A 17,695-nucleotide genomic window follows, 5' to 3' on the forward strand; every position below is an offset into this window, starting at 1 on the left:
GAACATATCCATCACTTCCAGAAGTTTCCATGTGCCCCTGTGGAGTCCCTCCTTCCCACCCACCCCCCAGAACACTGATCTGTGTTCTGTCACAGTAGTTTAGTTTGCATTTTCTAGAGTTTCTCTACAGGATTTTTGACATCATTTCATCAGTTCCACTTACAGCCCTTTGAGCCACTGGGGTCGTACGAACTTCTCCAATTTATGTCAATTCCTAGGACAGAGATTACAAACAACCAGCCAAAAAGCTGATTCAACCTAAAAGGAGGGTTTTGGTTGGGTGATAGAGTATGTTTAATTCATTGCGAACATTTTTTAAAAGCTCTGTCTGGCACTACTGGATCTGAGTTTCTGCTTGAAGACAATCTGCAAGAGCTCTATTCTGCCACAATCCCCACCATTCCCAATGGAATCCCAACTGACTCTGGAAAATGTTAATATTGTTGCTCTTTTGTTTTATAGCAAAGGAGAAAATAACCTTTAACCCATGTTTTGCAAATTTTCTTACTCCTTGCCTGCCTACTCATTATCCAGCTGGCTCCTGTAGGCCACTGTTGATCCTTCTAGCTACACCATTCTACCCCCTTACCCCACACATACCTTGTTCTTATTATCTTCTCTATCTCTGCCTAGAACACCCTCTTCCCATGGGAAGCCATCAAGGCCTAACTATATGTTACCTCAAGAGATTTCCAACATGTTTTTTGGAAATAATCAGGGCCTTAGTTCAGAGACACCTGGATTCCAAATATTTCTGGCTTGAGTTCCACCTTTATACTATTATACCATATTCTCAAGGTTACCTGGTAAACATCAGACCAAGGGATGGGGAAGAGCACTGCCCTTAGGTCTAACTGGGGAAAATACTGAACATTCTTAGGAGCCACAAAACAGTGCTCAATTTGCACAATTTCATTCTCTGCCTTCGCTGCCCCAGACTGATGCTAGGTTTTAGGACTACAATTTTGCCAACAGTTCCTGTAATGTTCACTGACTTGTAAGCAAATAATTTCAACATATCGTTACTAATGGCTGTTACAGAGCTCTATCCAGACCTAGGGAGCTGGGACAGACTGCAGAGCACTGGGAAGGCTCTAAAGTGACCTTTGTGGTGGACCTCAATGGTTTTGTCAGGGCATTTTGGAAGCTGAAATAGCAACTGCAAAAACTGGGAAATCCTGGAAATAGTAAAAGTATAGTGGGAAGCAAAAAAGAGGGCATGGGCAGGATTGGCTGGAAAATGCCGAACTATTTACACATTAAATTCCAGGCACATGGGTTGTTGGCTTTTATTTCACTGTCTATAGGCAGCTGAATAAAGAACTGTGATCTCACATTTGTAGAAAGTTTGGGTTTTCCCCCTTTAGCCCCAATGCAACTCGGATTTTGTAGAGGGTGGGCCAGTCAGAGAAAAAACTCAGGAATCTGCTGAGGCCAAACTTTCTGCAGAGCCCCCTCAGTTCCTTCCAAAGAGGGACTCAGGCTGGTAAGGGAGAGTTGGGGGGGGGGGGTAATAACTTCACGAAATTACATTGACTCATCCTCAGGGAAAGGGTGCCATGGTTATTTCTTCTGGGTACCAGTCAGGGTAGTCCAGGAGTTAAAATGGGTACTGTGCCAGACTTCCTGGTTTTGAATTCCCGCTCACACTACTCAGTAACGATGGGACAAGTAACTTTTGCCTTACTGTCCTCAGATGCAAATGGGAATAACAAATAGTACTGATCTTAAATAAGTAGTTGTGAGGATTAAGCTAGTAGACAGGAAAGCACACTGTAAGCACTCAAAGAATTATTGTTATGAAAGGTTTTCATTTGAATACAGAAACTGAAGCCCTGGGAGAGGAAAGAATGTCCGGTCACACGGCAAATTAGCGACGAGGTTAGGACTGGAATACAGGTCCCCTGATTCCCAGCCCAATACTCTATTCCTTGTCCTCAGAGTTTCTAGTCACAGATGTTCACAGCAGAGGGCTCAGGGCTGGTGGGGGCGCGCAGGAAAGAACAGCCCGTCGCAGGTCTTTGGACCTGAATCACGACTTCTGCACGACGGGAACGAAACGGACTCGAGTATTTGCGCAGAATGACTAGCTCCTTTCAGACCTCTTGGGTATCCGGCTCCCAGAACTAAAGTCCTTTCTACTGCACCTGGGGAGTCCGGGTCAGCCCCGGTGCATGGCGGGAGGAGTAGTCCTTTTCCTCCCCCGCCTTCCCAACTCACCCGCCTCAGAGGCCGCCTTCGCTTCATCTTTCCCAGGAAGCCCCGCGAGAGCGCCGGCTATTGATTGGCTGCGGCAGGAGCAGGCGGCTCGGCCGGCAGCGGTTACCCAGGGTTTCCGGTGCGAGGCCAGAGCGGGCGACGCTGTCGGGAGGTAGGCAGTGAGGTGAGTGTCGCGGAGGCTGGGCGGACGAGGCGGCCAGAGGGTCAATGGGCCTGCACGCCGTCGGCCAGTGAGGGGGAATCCTGCCGATTCCGCGCAAGGGCGCGGGCCGGGGGAGGGCGGAAGGGGGGCAGGGCTGCGGCCTGTGCGCATGCGCGGGCGGGCGGTGCGCGCGGCTGGGAGGGCGCGCGGGGCGTGGGTGGCTGCGCGCGCGGGGGGGCCCACGTGGGGTCTGGGGGCCGGGGGAGGGATGGGAATCGAGCGTCCCGCCACGTCAGTCTCCGGCCCTGAGCCTATCCCGCGCTCTGGCTGCGGTGAGGGGGCCGTGTAGTGCCGGAAAGCGGCTTCGAGAAAAAGGAGGCCTCGCCTGCCGCGCTTCTGGAGCGGCGCCCCGAAAACCTGCCTGGGCGCGCCGTGCTTCCCTCACCGGCCTGAGACAGAACCGTTGGCTCCCTCCGGTGAAGGCCGGCCGGTTTGTTCTAAGAAGCTTTGTGCACCCGGTATTGGGATTTTCGATTCCCAGCTGTGAAGAATTTCGAAGTCGGGAAAATAGCGAGTGTGCTTGTTTCTGCAGGATCTGCTCCCAGCCTAGCTTTGCAAACCACAATGAAGAACCAAGACAAAAAGAATGGGGCTGCCAAGCAGTCGGGCAACACCTCCAACCCAAAAAGCAACCCGGGGCAAGCGGAAGCAGGACCAGAGGGAAGCCAGGGGCGGCCCAGCCAGCCGGCTCCCGCGACAGAAGCCGAAGGTTCCTCCAGCCAGGCTCCGGGGAAGACTGAGGGTGTGTGCCAGCTCTGCTTTCCAGCGGGCGGGGGGAGGAGTTTGTGGTGCGCCGGGGTAGCTTCTGGAGTTCGAGGCCTCTGCCGCTGTTTACCCAGGAAGGAGGACCGCGCTGAGTCTGTGCCACCCCCCAGATCCCCGTTTCCCCGCGGGGGGGGTCGGTAGAGCCTCCCACTCTAAGCACAGGAACAGAGGTCTTGAGAGAAGGCTCTGACAGGGTTAAATCAGGTGGCAGTCAGATAAGACACTCAAGCAGCCAGCCGAGGTGAGAAACGCCTCATTCACCAGTGGCTAACTGCTCTTCTTATTGGGGGCCTTCCTGGAACTTTGTTAATAGCCAGAAATGACTTGCGAGGAGGAGAAGGGGATGGACTAGATGTTGAGCTCCAGGTACATGCCATCCGTATGTGCTGGATGCTTTATTTCCTTCACTTCTTTCACATAAAAGACATGGTGGGCAGTAGTGGGAAATAATTATATCATTTCATAGGTGAATAAACTGCGGCTTAAAGAAGGTAGGCAACATTTAACCCGAACCAGTAAGTTTGGGCCTGAAAAATCGCAGCCAGTGGAATAACCATCTTGTCTCTCATTCTGCCCCTCATCCTGTCCTGCTGTAGGAGCACAAGCCAAAACTGCTCAGTCCGGGGCCCTCCGTGATGTCTCTGAGGAGCTGAGCCGCCAGTTGGAAGACATCCTGAGTACATACTGTGTGGACAACAGTCAGGGGGGCCCAGGTGAGGATGGGGCACAGGGTGAGCCTGCTGAACCGGAAGATGCAGACAAGTCCCGGACTTATGCTTCACGGAATGGGGAGCCAGAGCCAGAGCCCCCAGTAGTCAATGGTGAGAAGGAGACCTCCAAGGGAGAGCCGGGCACAGATGAGATCCGGGCAATTGATGAGGTCGGAGACCGAGATCACCGAAGGCCGCAGGAGAAGAAGAAAGCCAAGGGTCTGGGTGAGCAGAGGGCAGCTACTGGCGAGGCTGGTGAGGCGGGGGAGTTTGGACCTGACATTCCTTGGGCTAACCTGCTCTGCCAGGATTCAGAGGAAACTACTTTCCAGAACAGCAGGTCGCATTAGTTTGAGCCAAGCCAGGGTTGTGGGCCGTAGAACAGAGGCATGTAGGTTGTTCACTGCACAGAGGCTTTTGGCCTCGGTAGTAGATGGGAACCGAAATCTAGCCTGCTCGATCTTTGAGAAACTGGAGAGCAGGAGGTCTGGGTGGGCTCCTGGGTCAACCAACACTATTTCTTTCTTTTTTTTTTTTTTTCCCTTTAAGATTTTATTTATTGATTTGACAGAGAGAGACAGCAAGAGAGGAAACACAAGCAAGGGAAGTGTGAGAGGGAGAAGCAGGCTTCCCACCGGGCAGGGAGCCCTATGTGGGGCTCGATCCCAAGACCCTGGGATCATGACCTGAGCTGAAGGCAGACGCTTAACAGCTGAGCCACCCAGGCGCCCCAACCAACACTATTTCTAACCTGCTCTGTGAACTTGGGCAAGACCTTGGTCCTTTCTGGTCCTTAGTTTTCACTTCTTTACAGTAAGATTTGGACTAGACCAGGGTTGAAAACTCAAATAAGCCAAGTTAGACAAGTGACCCTACGAGGATAAGACATTGCCTGCTGCATCCAAAGGGGTGATTGCCATCTGGTCCCAGCATGCTGATAGCATGTAACACTACAGGCTAAGTGTAGCCAGCCTTTTTTTTTTTTTCTTTTCTTTTTTTTTTCTTTTTTCCCTTTCTTTTATGTAGAGTTACGTGAAATCTCTCTGGATTTTTAACAGTTGGCGACTAATATGCTTGGAGCCAAACAAAACCCACGTGTGGGTTGGATTTGGCCTGTGTGCCAGTGCTTTGCAGTCTCCACACTGATCTTTCGAGCCTCTTGGGGTCAACGCTTCAGGAGCTTGGTGCTGTGCTATGTACAGCAGCCCTCCAAGGAGACAGAAGGAAGACCCCTTGACTCAGGCACAGACAGTGAGAGAAAGTTATGGGGGAGGGGCTAGTGTGAGTGTTAAAGAATCAAAATTAAGTGATATACCCATGTCTTAGTCCTTATATCTGCAGCCTCTGCCTGTTCATCCTGATTGAAAGAGGGTTTTTTGTTTTTGTTGTTTCTTAATCTTGGGATGAAATATTGGAAGATATATTCGTTCACTATTTGGGAGGGAACAATTAAATAAAGTTCACTGTTTGGCTGCCTCTATTGATAAGACTTTAGTAGTTCTGAGGGAGACCTAGTCCTTTTTTGCCTGCGTCCTCTTTCAGAAGGGCCTTCCTTGTATCGACACAGTAGCACTTAATTGGCCAATGGGATGTCTTTTTTTCTCCTGCTGGTAGAGCAGACAGGTTTTTTCTCCCACCCCCCGCCAGTGTTCACCACGGAGTGTCCACACAGCCTCAGTCATTTGTCAAGCATTTGTTGAGCACATCCTCTGAGATGTGCTGTCCAAGAGATAGGACCGGGCAGCACTGGGGCCACGGCAATAGGCAGGAGTAAGTTGGCGGCCACCCTCATGAAGCACACGGTCTGACTGGATGGCAGCTAGTTCAACCAACGATATAAAGTATAATTGTGGAGGGCTGCCTCCAGGCCTAAGAGTGTGGACCGAGGCCTGGGGAGATCCCCAAAGAAGAGGGTACATGCTTTCGCTTCCTGTGCTTTGCAGGGAAGGAGATCACATTGCTGATGCAGACATTGAACACGCTGAGCACCCCAGAGGAGAAGCTGGCAGCTCTGTGCAAGAAGTATGCTGAACTGGTCAGTTCTCCCCCTTCTCCTTGCACCCGCCCTGCCTTGGAAAGTCAGCAGGCCACCTGGCATGGGGTTGAGGGTGCAGGGGCAGGTGGGTGGCTTAATTCCTGTTCAGCCTCTCTCTGAGCCTTTTCCCCATCTGTTATGCGGGAAGTCAAGTCCCAGCTGGCCTCTTCCAGGCCGACAGTAAGAGGAGACCCTTTGCATTCCAGTAGTAGAACCCTGGCTCCTGGCCCCATGTCATCTCACACCTGTGTGCTTCAGTGTGCATCTCCCCAAAATGTGGAAATGCACAGCAACATCCTGACACTTAAAATTAGCGCTGATCACATGATATTCTCTAATACACATATTTCTCCAGTTGTTTAAAATGTCCATTTGATCAAATCAGGGTCTAAAGGAGGTCCATTTAATACATCGGGTCCGCCAACCTTTTTCTCCTGACATTGACTTATTGCAGATCATTTGTCCTATAGGGTACCTCACTTTCTCAATCTGTGGTGGCATTTAACTTGTTCCTTTACCTCCTTAGTTCCTGTAGATAAAGTGGAAATTAGCTCTAGAAGCTTGATCCAGTGCAGGTTCAACTCTTGATAAGAATTCTTCGTTAAGTGGTACTCTGTAGAGAAACAGTGTGCTTCTCCCGCTTTTAGTGATGGAAGATTGTCCACTGGATTCAGGTGGGGCCAGCCAGGTTCCTCCCTTGTCAGGTTGCCATCAGAATTTGAATGAATGGATTCATCCACTGAAAGTCATTTCCTAATTACCTATTTTTAACTTCCTTCACTCCATTCGCTGGAATTCTCCTATAGGGAGTTTTTCTCATTTGTAAAATTGGGGAAATCACACCTGCCTAATGGGGTTATTACAATGATTAAATAAGGGACAGGATATGAAAAAGATACCACCCCTTCAGAATGAGCCAGCCAGGGAAAGATTGATGAAGAGAGGAGGAACTGAGTCACTAGAGTGATGTTCTCAAGTAGATGAGGAGGTAAGGGCCAGAGCGAGAGGGCGGGCCGTGGTAGGACACGGCTGGGTCCTGGTGACTGGAGGAGAGGGCAGGTGGAGGTGGGTGGCCAAAGGTGGAGCTTGTGCCCCTGTGCCTCTGGTTGCTTTCATTCTCAGGGAAATGAAACAGATAGTTGTTGCTGGGGCAGAGGAGAGTTGAAAAGGAGGATGAAATAGTTCTCTGGAAGAGGAGTGTGAATAACAAGGAATATAGTTGGGCCGCATGGCAGACAAGGGTCTGCCCCAAAGGGGTGGTCACAAATTTAAAGTGAGATGCTTCAGGCAAGGCTGCTTCAGTGCCAGTGCAGAGGAATCAGAAGGCTGGTATATCATATCAGGGTCGGAGTTCTGCTAGGAAAAAGGGGCAGGGGAGTTGAGGGTATAAGCGATCTAAGACAGGTAAGGTCAGTGATTATTTAAAGGAGAATTCAAGGAAAGTGAAAGGATGGTTGGGTCATTGGGTTGGAATTCCAATATGGTAGACTTTCTGGGACCACAGATATTGGAGGGAAGGAGCTAGAATGATAGGTGATAGTGGTCCTGCCCTGGGATGAGATAATGGACGTGTGTGCTCCTGGGTGATGACAAAACCTGGATCTGACCAGGACAGTAGGCACCAGCCAACTGACATGTGGCTACTCTGGATCTGGGTGTGCATGCATTGGATTTCAAACACCTAAGGAAAAGGGGAAGGATAAAATACTCAAATTTTCTACATTGATTTCAGGTTGAATATTATAATATTCAGATACTAGATTAAGTAAATGTTTTACTAGTCTCAGTTTCATCTCCTTCTTTTTAATGTGGCCACCGGAAGAGTTGTCATTACATAATTGAGTCGTACTGTATCAGCATTGAATGAGCTCACGGGATGGTAGCTGATCTGGGGGGAGGTCGGGGTCTGAGGAGGAGGTTAAGATCTGTCCATAATGAAAAGGCCAAAATGCTAACAGCCATCACACTGAGGAGAGAAATGGTGCTGAATTTCGGAGCAGTGAGAGGGAGTGATGGGGGGGGTCTCATCTCAGGGCATGAGCGTCCCAAGAGTTGAGAGTCTTGAGAACTTTGTCTCTGGAGTCAGAGCAGAGGGAGGCTGGGGTCTGCAGCCTTTGCACCCCTGCTTGTCCCAAGGGCCCGTTTCTGTATCCTTGCGATGGGGCCCTCGGGGTTATCGGAGCAGTGCGTAAAGCGCCCGCACAGTGTCCAGCAGGAGCTGTTAACAGCTGGAGTCGGGAGAGGGCCGGGGTCCCTGGGGAAGAGCCCCCCACGGCACTTGCTTGCCTTGCCCGTCCTCAGCTGGAGGAGCATCGAAACTCCCAGAAGCAGATGAAGCTGCTGCAGAAGAAGCAGAGCCAGCTGGTGCAGGAGAAGGACCACCTGCGCGGGGAGCACAGCAAGGCCGTGCTGGCCCGCAGCAAGCTGGAGAGCCTGTGCCGGGAGCTCCAGCGCCACAACCGCTCCCTCAAGGTGGGCCGGCCCCTGTGACTCTGCTTCCCTTGACTTCCACTTTTCTTCGGTGGGCTTTCCCCTTAAAAAGTAGCACAGGGACGGGGTGGTAAAGGGAGGCGCCTGGGTGGCTCAGTTGGTTTGGCGGTCTGCCTTCGGCTCAGGTCGTGATCCTGGGTCCGGGGATCAAGTCCCCCCTCAGCAGGGAGCCTGTTTCTCCCTCTTGTCCCCACTTGTGCTCTCTGTGGCTATCTCTGTCTCTCTCAAATAAATAAAATCTTAAAAAAAAAAAAAAAAAGCAGCAGCATGGACTTTTGGCAGAGAAATAGATGTCCCCAGTAATGTCCTGCCTTAGAGTCAGCTTCTTACAACCACTTGACCCGTACCCGTGTCAGGTAAGGTGAGGGCTGAGATGCTAAGGGAGCCCGGGAGGCAGAGCTTCGGTATTTTTCAGTTCGCTCGCAGTCCGCAGGTAAGCCAGGGTCCAGCGCTGGCGGGCAGCTCCTCTCCCAGCCTTGGTCCATCTGGAATGCTGGGTCTTTTCTCTTCATTCTGCTTCTCCCGGGGCGGGGTTGGTCTGGTTAAAGCCCAGTCACTGCTATGACCTCTGGGTGGTTTTGTATGTGGATCCTTTCTCTGTTTCTAACAAAATTGAGTATATGGTATTTTGCAATGTGTTTTGCTCATTTTTAGTTTGTCTTTGACAACATTTCAACTTTAATATAAACTTGGTATGAGAGATTCAAAGGTGACAGTCGCCCCTCCTCCTCAACCCCAGTGTCCAGCAGAAACCACTGGGAAGTAACCTACTTACGCATGTGCTGAAGTACAGCCCGGGCTTGCCTGCGTCCACACGTGGTCCTACGTAGGCTTCTCTAAACAGCGCTCATACAGGCATCGTTTCATATCCTGTTCTGTTTTCTCGCCTCCCAGAATGCATAGCTCTCTTTCCCTCTCAGTTTATTTAGGTCTGTCTCATTCTGTTTGATAGCATTGTTGTATGCATATCCTGTATTCTATCAGTGCCCTAGTTAAGGAATTGCTGGGTGGTTTCTAAGTTTACTGCATACATAGAGCTATGGTGGAAGTTCTTGTCGTATACATCCCTGGCTCATTGTATACAATTTATCCATAGGATAAACCTCAGAAGTGAAATGTCTGGGTTAAAGAGTGTGCACATTGTAAATTTTAATAGATTTTGCCAGATTACCTTCCCACCAGTACTATCTGCATGCCTGATTCTGCACAGTCTTGCCAACCCTGGGTACTACTGAATTTTAACTAGTTGGTCGGGGGCGGGGAGTGAGAGGTGAGAAATGAAAGCGCAGAAGCAAGACTGCTTAACCTGAGGTCTGGAAGAATGGGCTTCGGGAGATCCAGGTCGCTCTAGAATGGCACTTACGTGTATGCCTGCATCTTTCTAGGGAGAGAATCTCTCCCTGGCTGTCAGCTGGTAGACAGAGGGGTCCGTTGGGAGCCCCCATCGCATGACGTCTTGGAACCTGGCTGCTCCTCATTCTGAGAGCAGGGAGGGTTGTTGGTACAGACCATGGCTGGCTGGGGAGCTGCAGGTGATGGAGCTGGGGCTGACTTCTCTGCCCAGGAAGAAGGCGTGCAGCGGGCCCGGGAGGAAGAGGAGAAGCGCAAGGAGGTGACCTCACACTTCCAAGTGACGCTGAATGACATTCAGCTGCAGATGGAACAGCACAATGAGCGCAACTCCAAGCTGCGCCAGGAGAACATGGAGCTGGCGGAGCGGCTCAAGAAGCTCATCGAGCAGTACGAGCTGCGGGAGGAGGTAAGGCGTCCCGCACGGCCCACCCCACCACCAGGCCCCCTTCCCTTTCCTAGCCAGGACAGAGCTGACGTCCCCACGTGCCTTTCTCCGCTGCGTTGACCTTTGAAGCCACACTGAGTCTACCGCCTCCTCCCCACTCCTGCTCTCGCACCCATTCCCGGCTCCCAGGGCCCTTCCAGCAGCGAGGACCGCCGTGGAATTCGCACAGCTAGTCTTGCCTTTAGATGGGGCAGATCTCTGCCAACGGGGCTGAGCGGTTGCATTGGTGGAGGTGTCGTTTTTGTCCTTTTTTCCCATTTACGAAGGAGTCGGGCTACAAAAGTGAGGGTGGTTAGCCCAGTGGGGTGATCTCCTTGGGGCTGGCGGTTTGAGTGTATTTGCCATTTGGCTTCCTGGAGGCCAGTTTCATCCCGGTGCACACCCAGCACTGACTGGAGAGAATCAGGGTGAGGTTGCGAAGTAGACCTTCCAGGGGCTTGGGGCCCACGTGCTGTGCCACATGCAGAGTCCAGCGTGTCACAGTGAGAGGGGAGGCTGGGGACCCTGGTCTCTGCAGATGGGACGTCCCTGCCGCCACCAGGCCTCCCTGAGAAAGGGAGCTGCTGACAGGTGGCCCTCCCGCCGTGCTCTCCTGCAGCATATCGACAAAGTCTTCAAACACAAGGACCTGCAGCAGCAGCTGGTGGACGCCAAGCTCCAGCAGGCGCAGGAGCTACTGAAGGAGGCGGAGGAGAGGCACCAGCGGGAGAAGGATTTTGTGAGGCTCGGGCCCTGAGGGTGGGAGTCTGGGAGGGGGCGGGTTGGGCTCTGGCTCAGCTCGTAGTCGAGTTTGTCAGGGAGAGTTGCTTCCTGGCCAGACCAGGACGCTGCTTCCGCAGAGAGCAGTCAGAGAGCAGGGAGCTTCAGCGGGTCCTGGGGTGTATGGCTAAAAAAAGGCCAAACAGCCCCTAGGGGCTTCTGACAGGATCTGGGGTCCTATCTTGGAAACAGCTCCTCAAAGAGGCGGTGGAGTCCCAGAGGATGTGCGAGCTGATGAAGCAGCAGGAGACCCACCTGAAGCAGCAGGTGAGCAAGAGTGGGTCCTGGTCCTGTGCCTCTGGGGTCCCCTCGCTGGGCCCCCGTCCTGGGGGCGGAAAATGGGACCCTCGTTCTAGGACCACCTTGACTGCTGTGTGACCTTGCTGAGCCTTTGTCCTCGCTGGACCCATCCGGCACCCATGGCGGTGACCCGGTGGCTAGGCGAGCTTGAAAGACTTCGTTGCTAGTTGGAAGTGTTGTGCTGCTGCGTTTGAGGAGTCAGGGACGGAGATGTTTTCAGTTACGTTTAATTGTACTCATTTTCAGAAGAAAAGTTTGAAAACATACATAGAGGCAAAATATAAGTCACCCCCAATCCTGCTTTCTAGGCCTAACATTTTGGATTCTATCCTTCCAAATACATAGTTTTTGTTTTGTTTTAAAGAAAAATGGTATCTCAGGCACGTGGGTGGCTCATTCGGTTAAGCGGCTGCCTTCGGCTCAGGTCACGATCCCTGGGTCCTGGGATTGAGCCCCGAGTCTGGCTCCCTGCTCAGCGGGGTGCCTGCTTCTCCCTCTCCCTCTGCCATTCCCCCTGCTTATGCGCTCACTTTTTCGGTCAAATAAGTAAAATTGTTTAAAAAAAGAAAAAAGAAAGATGGTATCTCGGTAGAAGTGTTGGGTCCGAGGTCCAAGAATGGGTCTGACTATGTTAACCAGAAATGCCCTCCAGAGGCCTAATCTTATCTCTGGGCTTCTTTCTCACCCAGCTTGCCCTATACACAGAGAAGTTTGAGGAATTCCAGAACACCCTTTCCAAAAGCAGTGAGGTGTTCACCACATTCAAACAGGAGATGGAAAAGGTAACCGTGTCCAGGCTGGGTGTGGCTGCAGGGGCACACGGGGCCTGCTTCAAGAAGCCCCAGCCCCTGAGGTGCCTCGTGGGGGGCTGTTGACAGTAACAATGAGATTGATACCAAGGATGGGCTGTAAGGAGGGATCAGAGTCTTTCCCCGCCTCTCAAGGAAGCATCACTGATAAGTGCATCCTCCAGGTTGTCCTGGAGAAGGGGCAGCCTTGTCATTCCCTGTTGGTGGTGGTGGCATTTACCTTGAGATGTCCCGAGGTGGCACCAAAGGCACTGACTGCGCCCTGTAATATCTTGCCCCCTTGGGACTGTCCCCCTCCCCCCCCATGGGAGACACAGATGCACAGATGGTCTGGCCCCCTGATCATTTCCTTCTGTCTGTCCCATAACCCAGATGACTAAGAAGATCAAGAAGCTGGAGAAGGAAACCACCATGTACCGGTCCCGGTGGGAGAGCAGCAACAAGGCCCTGCTTGAGATGGCTGAGGAGGTGGGCTGAGTGTGCTCTGCAGCTGGGGAGCCGGGGGGGGCGGGGAAGGGGGTTTGAGTGTTGGGCCCTTTCCTCTACATTCTGCCAGTAAGTCATGCAGCTGGCATGAGATGGAGCTGGGACTCAGGTGTCCATCTGTCCAGGCAAAGGCACTGCCAGCTGGGAGATGGTGAGCCCAGGGGTAGGTCTGCAGTAGAAGCAAAGAGAACAAACGAAAGAAAGAAATACAAGATCCGAAAAACCGAGGGTACCCGTGATTAGCACAGTTCATATGCAGAGTAGCCCAGCTACTTTGATTTCGTGGTTTGAGATGCAGGAGAACGGAACGAATTGCTGGAGTAGCTGCTATATATTAGACCCTCCTGGATGTTTTAGGCAACGCCAGTTCATTGAACCTTCTCGCGATCTGTGAGGTTGGTGTTAGTAGTCTCTTTTTTTTTTTTTTAAGATATTCATCTAGGGGCACCTGGGTGGCTCAGTTGGTAAAGCATCTTGACATCTGACTTCGGCTGAGGTCATGATCCTGGAATCAGCCCAAGTTGAGCTCCCCGCTCAGCGGGGAGTCTGCTTGTCTCTCTGCCCTCCCCCCTGCCTTGTGCACACGCGAATGCACTCTCAAAACCTTTTAAAGAAAGATTTCGAGAGAACGAGAGCATGCACGGAGGTGCACGTGTGAGCAGGGAGGAGGGGCAGAGGGCCTGGAAGAGGAGAGAATCTCAGGCAGGCTCCTTGCTGAGCACAGAGCCCGAGGTGGGGCTCAGTCTTGGGACCCTGAGATCATGACCTGAGCTGAAATCAAGAGTCGGATGCTTAACCGACTGAGCCACCCAGGCGCCCAAGTAGTCCATTTTAAAAGATAAGGAAATCAGCTCCCAAAGCCAAGTCGTACTTCGTGTCACCTGTAGATACATGGAGAGAGAGATTGTCTTCAAGCCATGCCTCTTCTGTGCTCCACAGTGCCCCCTACCAGCAACCAGGTCTTGGCACACACCAGGGCTGTTCCACTAGGAAGGGGACCAGCTGTTGGCTCTGGTCTGCTCCCAGTATCATTCAAGTGTGAATGTTTTCTACCATCTGACTCTGTGGGGTGGGGGGGTTGATGGCATGGCACTAAGGCCCCATTTCGCTCCTAGAAAACACTCCGGGACAAAGAGCTGGAGGGCCTACAGGTGAAAATCCAGCGGCTGGAGAAGCTGTGCCGGGCACTACAGACAGAGCGCAATGACCTGAACAAAAGGGTACAGGACCTGAGTGCTGGTGGCCAGGGCTTCCTCCCTGACGGCGGCCCTGAGCGAAGACCAGAGGCCGCAACCGCGTGCAGGGAGCAGGGTTGTGAGGGTCCTGGGGCCCAGTCACCGAGCTCCCCGAGGGTCGCAGAAGCTCCTTGCTGCCCTGGAGCAGCGAGCACAGAAACACCCGGTCAAGCGGGGCCCCAGGAGCCCACCTCCACCACCGCCTAGGGAACCTGGCACGGGGGGGCGTGCTGGGAAGGGAGCGAGCAGCCCAGCCAGGCCAGGCTCCCACCGCTAAGCAGTCCCATGCTGAGGCCCAGGGTGCTCCGACCTGGCTGACCTCTGACACGTCGCAGTTTTGGATTTTGTGGGTCAGTTCTACATACACACGGCATGTGCCAGGCCTCCTACATTTCTAGCTCTAAGTGTAACATGGGCTTGCACTGGAGGTGGGGGTGTGTACGGGTGAAGTCACTGGCTCTTCTGTGAGCTGAAGAGTCTTAAAGAGGAGCTGCCGTCACAGTGAGCTGGCAGGACAAGTGACTTGAGCATTCCCCTGCCTGATTTGAGGCTCAGACCCCCCCTCCTTCCTGCCCTTCAGGGCTTGTGACAAGTGACACGCTCAGGCCTTGACTGCGTTTCCCTCATTAGCAGGGCTTGGGCGGCTCTGGCTCTCCTAGCTCCCCTGGGAGCTCCTTTGCTTCTCTTAACCTGGAGGAGGGGGTCCCTGGGCAGAGCCTGGGCAGGGCCCGCAGAGCTGGGGATCCAACTGCTGTCCCGCTTTGGACAGGGGACCTGGAGAAAGTTGCCGTGGGCTGGCGCACTGTTAGGGAGCCCTCGGGCGGTGCCGGGACCATGCCAGCGACGCTTCTCAGTAGCCTTATCATTCACAGGTGCCTCTCTAGCCCGCACGAATGATTGACGAGAGACCACCCAAAGGATGCTTTCTGAAGGTTTCTGTTTTGGGGGGTTTTTTTGTTTTGCACATGACAGTGTGTGTATTGATCTGAGGAAGGAGGGGGGTGCTGGTGCAGTTGCCCTCCAGTGCCCCCCCCCCTCACTACCCCACCTGGTATCTTTGCCGCGTTGGTGCTGAGCTTTCCTGTTCGGTGAAATGAGATTGCAGTTAGGAGGAAGGGAAGGGCATCTGATGGTTTTGCCACAAGCTTGCCTGTGTGTTTCAGTCCTGGAAGGCCGCCGCTGACGCCCATCACTGCCGTCTCCATGCGGCAGTTGCTGGGCCCCGTGCCCAGCTGTCCCGTTGGCTTTTAGGAGTCTGTTTCTGCTTCTCACCCCACCCTTAATGTGCAATCCTTGAGGTTTGCCCTGGTTCCGTTGCCTGAGGACTAAGCTGAAGTATGTCCTTGACATCGCATTCCTGTGCGGAGACGCCCGGCTCTTGTCTGACAGCTGAGGGACAGAGAGAGACTTGACGAGCCTCAGAAATCACAGAACGGCTGCAGATATTTGGGTCTGGTGCCCGCTCACCCCCAGTACTTGCTGCTCTGGACTGAAAGTTCTGCTGGTTGCACGCTTGCCACGGTAGTCACCAGGCTACAGAGCAGTTTTCTGGAACAGCAGAACGAGGCAGGGGTTTGGAAGCTGGGCTCCGGTGGGCTTGAGGTGCTGCACCCCACCTCTAGCCGGGCCTTGGCTTCAGTGTCGCTGAGGGAGCCGTGGGCCGAGAGGCACGGGACATGGAGCTTTTGTTTCTTGCTGGGTTTCCTTGAAGCTAGTTCATTATCATGCCGGTCCTTTCCTTTCCAACAGCCAGCCCGCTCTCCGTGCCTTTCCCTTCGATCCCACCCACAAACAGGTTCGTGAAGAGTGCGAAGTGCTCCTGAGACATGTTACGACTTAGGCCAGAGATGGCAAATGAATGGCACGCCCGTTTTTCCCCTGCCCCCATGGCAGGTACTACTGATCGGCCTCTGAGTGTTTCCCGCTAATCCCTGGGTATCTAGCTCGCAGATCCCCAGCAGCCAGTACAAGTGTTGACACCTACTTGCCATCCCTGGCTGAGCTGCTGCTCTCCTGTGGAGAAGTGTTTCCTAGGATCTTTTCCCCTGGAATGGCTAGATCTGGAATAGTCCCCGGATCTGCCTTTTCCTTCCCCAGTAAGGCCTTCGTCCCCTCCCACCCCCCGCCCCAGCCCGTGTGTCAGGCTGAGACACACAGAACTGCCAACCCCATACAGGGTTTGCCGGGCTCTGGAAGCGCAGGGAGGAGGCAAGCTTCTGCCTGCCCGGTTTGAAGAGCAGGGGGCCCTGCAGTAGCCCACGTGATTGCCGCGCTTGCTTCAGCTACCTCGTAGAGCCCGCGTGGTTGAGGGGGATGGCCGCGGGAGCCCAGTGTGGGGTGGGGGATCACGGCCGTGCGGCTCAGCCAGCCCCAGAGACCGAGGCTAGTTGCCGTGGGGCTACGGTGAGCAAGGTGGCCCCAGCCAGGCTTCCCGGATCCAAACTCCGGGCCCTGGGCGAGTATAACCTTGGCTCTCAGCTCCAGCCATGTCTAGATATCCAGGCCGGGCTACAGATGAGTACCCCATCCACCCTCTCCCTCTTCTCCCCATTGACCAAATCACACTAATCACTACAGCTGCTCTGCTTGTGCTTTCCAAAGTCCGCCCGGCTACCTGGGTGCTGCCCTCGCCGGCCAGGAGCCCGGGCCAGGTGCAGGGAAGGTGGCCTGTCGGGATGAAGGCCACCGCCTTCCTCAGCAGGGCAGGTCCCGTGCACATGACCTCAGTTTTAGGACCAAGAGCTGTGTTGGATGCTCAGATTGCTAGCGTTTCCTCCAGGGGACCGTTGCCGGAGAGGCTCGCCGCCCAGAGCCCTTGGCCCTGCGGACAGGACTCTGTGTTCGGACCGCGTCCGGCTGAGAGCCTCGCGCACGCCAGTCTTGAGAGGTATCGGCAGCACTTTGTTTTGTTTTCCATGAGGTTTTTGGACCATGGGCTGAGCTCAGGCACTTTCTGTAAGAGAATGTTCTGTCTGTAAAGATGGTTCTTTCCACTCCTCCGCTGCCGTGGCGGCGGCTCTGCTGAGGGCTGAGGAGAGGCCGGTGGACCTGCGCCGGTGGCTGCGGGGGAGGCCGAAGCCTGCTGAGCCCTCCCTCCAGAACAGCACGGAGGCAGTCACCCCGGGGACAGCCGGGCACCTGCCTGGGGGAGGGGTGCTGCCTTCTGTCCCTGTAACTGCTTCCCATATGGCCCGACCCAGCCGCCCAGATCTGTTGTAAAGCTGTGCTGACGGCCTTTTTTTGTCTCCTTTTGGTATTCACAACAGCCAGGGACTTGATTTTGATGTATTTTAAACCACATTAAATACAGTCTGTTGCCTTACTTGTTTCTCTCCTGATCTTTGTGGTCATTTGGTGCTTCTGGACCCATCTGGCCACCACCGACTGTCTGGGTCCGTGGCAGAGCCTTGGGCTGTGCCGGAACGCGTGTCTCCCAGGGCGCCCCCTGCCTGCCAGGAGTCCCCTCGTTTGAGCTGCCTGAGCAGAGCTCTTGGCACAGCTGGCATGACGCTCATACACACTGAAGCATCCAGTTCTTTCATTCAATGAAAAGTTGCCTTTGCCCCATGAAGGGTCAGGCTAGTGATGAAGAAAGATACTTTTTTTTTTTAAGTAATCTCTATGGGGCGCCTTGGCTCAGTCAGGCGTCTGCCTTAGGCTCAGGTCATGATCTCAAGGTCCTGGGATCGAGCCCCACGTCAGGGTCTCTGCTCAGCAGGGAGTCTGCTTCTCCCTCTGTGCGCCCACTCTCTCTCAAAAATCTTTTTAAAAAATCAAAATAATCTCTACACCCGGTGTGGGGCTTGAACTCACACCTAGGTCAAGTCACATGCTCTACTGACTGAGCCCCCAGGCGCCCTGGAGAGAGAAAGTTTTATTTTTTACT

General features: G+C 53.5%; 1 protein-coding gene across 2 annotated transcripts; it reads left to right on the plus strand.

The window, feature by feature from the left end:
• Window positions 1-88: 88 nt before the first annotated feature.
• Window positions 89-17,131, plus strand: TXLNA (taxilin alpha). 2 transcript variants are annotated; one of them, XM_040619174.1, is made up of 12 exons: window positions 92-2,383; window positions 2,955-3,164; window positions 3,784-4,122; window positions 5,841-5,932; window positions 8,234-8,404; window positions 9,987-10,181; window positions 10,819-10,938; window positions 11,172-11,246; window positions 11,969-12,061; window positions 12,461-12,556; window positions 13,690-13,794; window positions 14,682-17,131. In XM_040619174.1, exons 2-12 carry the CDS (start codon window positions 2,987-2,989, stop codon window positions 14,691-14,693), a joined length of 1,476 nt encoding a protein of 491 aa, XP_040475108.1. In that variant the 5' UTR covers window positions 92-2,383; window positions 2,955-2,986; the 3' UTR covers window positions 14,694-17,131. The 2 variants fall into 2 exon arrangements, with proteins under 2 accessions (XP_040475107.1, XP_040475108.1); XM_040619173.1 differs by having other exon boundaries at window positions 89-2,383; window positions 13,690-17,131.
• Window positions 17,132-17,695: the final 564 nt, after the last annotated feature.

The sequence above is a fragment of the Ursus maritimus genome, unplaced genomic scaffold, assembly GCF_017311325.1.
Source record: "Ursus maritimus isolate PB19 unplaced genomic scaffold, ASM1731132v1 scaffold_32, whole genome shotgun sequence".
Lineage (NCBI taxonomy): Eukaryota > Metazoa > Chordata > Mammalia > Carnivora > Ursidae > Ursus > Ursus maritimus.

Coding starts and splice junctions, on each gene's coding strand:
- TXLNA (XM_040619173.1), top strand. CDS start 2,987: ATGAAGAACCAAGACAAAAAGAATGGGGCTGCCAAGCAGTCGGGCAAC. Junction 11,247..11,968: donor AGACCCACCTGAAGCAGCAG/GTGAGCAAGAGT, acceptor TTTCTCACCCAG/CTTGCCCTATACACAGAGAA. Junction 12,062..12,460: donor TCAAACAGGAGATGGAAAAG/GTAACCGTGTCC, acceptor CCCATAACCCAG/ATGACTAAGAAGATCAAGAA.